The sequence below is a fragment of the Rhincodon typus genome, chromosome 39 (assembly GCF_021869965.1).
Source record: "Rhincodon typus isolate 14 chromosome 39, sRhiTyp1.1, whole genome shotgun sequence".
Lineage (NCBI taxonomy): Eukaryota > Metazoa > Chordata > Chondrichthyes > Orectolobiformes > Rhincodontidae > Rhincodon > Rhincodon typus.
Window position 1 is genome coordinate 8,714,637 of NC_063370.1, and position 5,753 is coordinate 8,720,389.

The 5,753-nt window shown below is 52.7% G+C and overlaps 1 protein-coding gene across 2 annotated transcripts in view; it reads right to left on the minus strand.

Annotated features, from left to right (window-relative positions):
* Nucleotides 1-1,257: 1,257 nt before the first annotated feature.
* Nucleotides 1,258-5,753, minus strand: part of LOC109921117 (RNA-binding protein Nova-1-like) — a 173,484-nt gene continuing 168,988 nt past the window's right edge. For both annotated transcript variants that reach the window (XM_048618406.1, XM_048618405.1), the window contains exon 4: nt 1,258-2,443. In XM_048618406.1, the coding sequence (XP_048474363.1) occupies nt 1,346-2,443 (1,098 nt within the window). In that variant the 3' untranslated portion in view covers nt 1,258-1,345. The remainder of the gene's footprint in view (nt 2,444-5,753) is intronic.

Sequence of the window (5,753 nt, forward strand, 5' to 3'; positions counted from 1 at the left end):
ATTCTTGTAGATCCCTTTAATTCCCGAATAATAAAAATATCAGGGATGGGGTTTGGGCAATTGAGGACGTTTGAGGGGGTATGGATTGAAAGGTTTGTTCGCCAGTCTAACAGGAGTCAAAAAAGCAAAGTGACACCATGATGGATGTGCCAATCTATCAACGGCAGGAGCGCTGTGGTGCTTGGCCACTAGAGAGGGCAGGACCCTTGTCAGAGCATCCAGGGATACATCCAGCTGGATATATCCAGTCTACACTACGGGTAGATGGGAAGTTGGTGGGCAGAGGGAGGGATGGGAGGATGAGGGAGAAGGTGGATGGGGAAAGGAGATAGAGGATGGGGGAAGGGGGGAGGGGATGGGGATGTTGGGAAGGAGATGGGGGAGGGAATAGCGAGAAGGGAGGCAGTGAGAAGTAAGAGGAAGGGGAAGGTAGAGATGGTGATGGAGCTGAGATGGGGTGGGGACTGAGGAAGGGGTCAACAGAGGGCTGTAGGTGGTGAGGGGGAAGGGGATTGGAGTTGAATGAGGTCAAGGAGGGGGAGGGACAGTGATGGGGAAAGGAGTAGCAAGGGAGGCAAGGGGTGAAGATTGAGTGTTGGCAGAGAGGGAGGCAGGGAGGGGGATTAAGGGTTGAGTGGGGGGGGGGGGGAAGGAGCGGGGAGGGGAAAAGGAGGGGGGAGTGGAGGGGGGAGGGGGGAGGGGGAGGAGGAGGATAAGGATTGAGTTGGGACATAGAGGGGGTGCATTGATGGGGTAAGAGGGGGTGAGGTGAGAAGGGGATCGTAGTGAGGGCAATAGAGCGAGCGGAGGGGATGTCGAGGAGAGACCAGGGAGGGTCAGGGAAGAGAGGAGAGTGGGACAGGAGTAAAAAGGGAAGTGGGGGGTTGGGGGAGTAGGAAAGGAGGTCATTTCAGGCTCACCCAGCATCCCATCCCACTTTGGCCTCGGAGGGCAACTGACTGACCGCCTGAGGCCGACATTTTGGTCAAATCCAAAAGGACCACATCCAGGGACTGGGCAGGAGGCGGGGGTGGGGAAGCCATAAAGATAGGGGGAGATTGGGGGGGGGGGGAAAAAAGAGACAAAAAAAAAAGGGGGGGGGGGGGGGGGAAGAAGAAAAGAGATTGAGAAACAAGAAGTGGTCTCCATGGAAACAAGTGGTAAACATTATTTACATATACACAGATCTCTGACGTTGTCATATAATATATTAATACAAGACGTTTTAATTAGAATCAAGTACTATATAAGCCCCTTTCAGTTCTTTTTTTTTAGAAAAAAAACGGAAACCTGTCTTTCTGTTTCGGCACCTCGTTTGGTTTGGTGTTGTTGTTGTTGTTGTTGTTTAACCGACTTTCTGGAGGTTGGCGGCGCGGACCCCTTGCTCGTAGGTGATCCTCTGGCTGATTAAATACTGCGCGGCCTGGGTCGCGGCCGCCGTGCCGGTGATGGTCACCTTGCGGTTCCTGGTGCCGGGGATAAACTCACCCTTTTTGGAGATCTGAATGCGGGCGCCAGTCAACTCCTGGTACTCGACCAGCGTCTTCCCGCCTTTGCCCAAAATGGCGCCGACCAGGTTCTCGGGCACCGCGATCTCCACCACGTCCTTGGAGGCCTCGCCCAGCTTCTCGGCCGCCAGGATGGAGCCAGCAGCCAGGGGAGACGCTGCGCCGAAGTAGCCATTGGTGGCGGCCGCCAAGGAGCCCAGGGAGAAGGTACCCACCGCGCTGCCGGGGTTGTTGCCTCCGCCTCCTCCACCGCCTCCCCCGCCTCCTCCTCCTCCTCCTCCCGCCGCCGCCGCTGAGGCCTCGCTGGCGTACGAAGCCAGGAGGTTGGCGGCGGCGGCGGCCGCAGGGTTGGCGCTGGCCGCCACCGCCGCCAAGACTCCGGTGGCGGTGGCCGGGTTGAGGCCCAGGCCTAGCGAGTTGGTGTTGTAGCCGTAGCTCGCCAGCGTGTTGAGGGCCGAGCTGATGGCCAGCAAGTCGTTGCCGGTGAAGCCGGACAGGCCGGCGGCGCCTCCTCCTCCTCCTCCGCCACCGCCTGCGAAGCCTGCCACCCCCGCCAGGTTGGCGTGGCCCAGCAGGCCTGCCGCCGAAGCCGCCGCCGCTGCCGCCGCCGCTGCTGGCAGCACCTCCGTCGAGTTGGCGTAAGGCGAGCCGGTCGGGTTGGAGTTGGCCACCGGGCCCGAGATGTTGGCATAGCTGATGTTGAGGCAGCTGCCGCTCTGCGGATCCTCCTGGATCTTCTGCACGATCAGCTCCACTGCCTTGCGGTTCTGCTCGGCCTCGCCGCTCACCGTCACCACCCGCTCCTGCAGGTTGATGCCCTCGGGCTTCTGCGACAGCTGCACCCAGGCCCCAGACTGCTCCATCACCGCCTTCACGGTCGCGCCACCTTTCCCGATGATCAGCCCTGCCGTGCTGTTGGGCACGATCAACTTCGCCTGCAAGACAGAACGGGAAAAGCAGCAAGAGTTCCGTTAGAATTTCATTTCATATGGGACTCCTTCCCTTTTTCCCAGCTTTCCCATGGGACTCCTTCCCTCTTTCCCAGCTTTCCCATGGGACTTCTTCCCTCTTTCCCTTTGTGAGGATCCACCGGCCAGCTTTCCTGTGGGGCTCCTTCCCTCTTTTCCTTCATGAAGATCCATGGGCCAGCTTTCCCGGGTGAAACCATCCCTCTTTCTTTTCATGACGATGAACAAGCCAACTTTCCCATAGGACTCCCTCCCTTCCCTCAGTAGACCTCTTGGCAGCTTCCTCATAAGGCTCCTTCCCCTCAGCAGACCTCTACTGTGACACCTAAGTGTGGCCGTGAGGAACCTCAGGGTACTTTTCCCATGTAACTTTCTTCCCTTATGTTTTTCTCAGCAGATCTGGAACCATGAAGCCCATGTGTGCCCATGAAGGGCCAACTTACCCATGTGACTCCTTCCCTCACCTCAGTAGAGGCCCAGGAGGACCCTCAGACCAGTTTTCCCATATGACTCCTTCCCTTTCCTCAGCTGACTTCCAGGTGTGACCATGAAGCCTGAAGGTAGCTTTCCCATGTCATTTCTTCCCTTGCTTTCCCCTCAGAAGATCTGCACTGTGAGACCCAATTGTGCCCATGAGGAGCCTCAGGCCAGCTTTCTCATGTAACTCCTTCCCTTCCCCCAGGAGACTTTTAAGGTGTGGTTAGGAGGACCCTCAAGGCAGCTTCCCCATGCAACTTCTTCCCTTAGCAGAGGCCCAGGTGTAGGCATGATGCCTAAGGGCAGCTTTCCCACGTGACTCCTTCCCCCTCAGCAATGAGGATCCTTGGGGTACTTTTCCCGTGCCACTTCTTCCCTTCCCTTGGCAGACTGCCTGGCGTGACCATGCAGACCCTCAGGGCAGCTTCCTCATGTGACTCCATTCTCTCCTCTCAGCAGATTTCCAGGCATGGCTGTGAGGCCTTAGGGTAGCACTTGACTCTTGGGCTGCCAACCCTCCAGGATCGGACCATCTCCAAGAAATTGAAATTGCATCTCCAGGAAATTGATTTGACATCACCTTCTAAATCTCTACTACAAGGGCAGCAAATGCATGGGAACTGCCTCTGAGCAGCACACCATCCTGACTTGGAAATGTATCACCGCTCCTTCACTGTCGCTGGGTCAAAATCCTGGATCTTGAGACATTAGAGATGGCGGCACTATCCTATGAGGACAGACTGGTTCGACTGGGATGAGAGAGGGATCTGATTGAAATGTATAAAATTCTAACAGGGCTGGACAGACTAGGGGCAGGGAGTGGGAGACAGAAAGGACTGCAGATGCTGGAAGCTAGAGTCAAAAAAATGTGGGGCTGGAAAAACACAGCAGGGTCAGACAGCATCCGAGGAGCAGGAAAGTCAACATTTCAGGTCAGAACACCTTATTCAGGGATGATATTTTCCCTGGTTGGGGAGTCTAGAACCAGGGGACACCTATTCTTAGGACATGGGATGGACCATTTAGAGCTGAGATGAGGACCATTTTCTTCACTCAGAGGGTAGTGAACCCGTGGAGTTCTCTACCACAGAAACCTGTGGAGGCCAAGTCACTGAATATATTCAAGAAAGAGACAGATTTTTTTAGATTTTAAACGCATTAAGGGCAGGATCCTCATTGCTTTGGGGAAGGAGTCACATGGGGAAAGTTGCCCTGAGGCACCAAGGAGTATGGAGAGAAAGCATTAAGATAGAGGGTCAGCCGTGATTATACTGAATGGCGGAGTAGGATTGACGGGCCGAATGGCCTCCTATTTTCTATGAATCTGTTTTCTCACAGTAATATGTGTGTCCTACGTCCACATGAACTGCAGCGTTGCAAGAGGGTCACCAAGGGACGATTAGGGAATGGGCAAGAAACACTGGGCCCGCCAGCAACGTCCACATCCTGTGAAACAATTACAAAGCCAAAAAACAATCTCCAGTTCATTGCTGTGTGCAACCCCTGGGAAAAAGAATCACTGTGACTTTAAAGTGATTGTGTTTGTTTCTCAGTATCTTTGACCATCTGCCTTTATCAGCTGTAAAAACAACGTTGAGAATTGGGGGAATGCAAATTGAAGAGTCTTTTTGCTTTCTGATTGGTGTAGGAAGGCATAAAGATGGATGTGATTGCTGACCAATGATGGAGCCTGGGGGAATATCACGTGACGAATCCTCCTGGAATGGATTTAATCATACAGTCATACAGCAGGGAAACAGACCGTTCTGTCCAACTAGCCCATGCCGAACATATTCCCAAATTAAACTAGTCCCAACTGCCTGTGCTTAGCCAATATTCCTCCAAACCTCTCCTATTCATGAACTTATCCAAATATCTTTTAAATGTTGTAACTGTACCCACATCCACTGCTATCTCTGGCATTTCATTCCACACACGAACCATTCTCTATGTGAAGAAAAGTTGCCCCTCAAGTCCTTTTAAAATCTTTATCCTCTCATCTTAAAAGTATGCCCCCCAGTTTTGAACTCCCCCCATCCTTGGGAAAAGTCCCCTGTCATTCACCTTATCTATGCCACTCATGATTTTATAAGGTCACCCATCAACCTCCTACACACCGGTGAAAACAGTCCCAGCCTAGCCAGTCTAACTCAAACTCAAACCCTCCATTCTTGGCAACATCCCAGTAAATCTCTTCTGAACCCTCTCTAGTTTAGTAATATCCCTCCTAATAACAAGGTGACCAGAACTGCACACAGTACTCCAAAAGAGGCCTCACTAACGTCCTGTAAAACATCAGTCTGTCAAAGTTGGGAGATCATGCTTTCTGTCTGCCACTAACCCCAACCCAGCCGCAACCATGTAACCTGGGCTCCCATTAGTCAAAACACCATCCTGATACATTGGACATTTACCTTTAAACCCATATCAGCAAGCGAGAGTTTGGCCTCAGTAAAATCAAGACATCTGTAAAACCAGCATCACACCCAATTTTACCCTTTTTCCAATGGACAAAAAAAAATCCCTATGAATAGTCACCTGGTAGAATAATTGAATCCCTACAGTGTGGAAGCAGGCCATTCAGCCCATACCAACTGCTAACCTCTGAGCCACCATGTCATCCTTTTCAAACTAATCACACTGTCCCACTCTTACACCATTACCCTGTATCAATCCCAAACTAATCCCACTTACCTGCACCCTCCCTATAGCCCTGTATCAATCCCCAAACTAATCCCATTTACCTGCACCCTCCCTATAGCCCTGTATCAATCCACAAACTAATCCCATTTACCAGCGC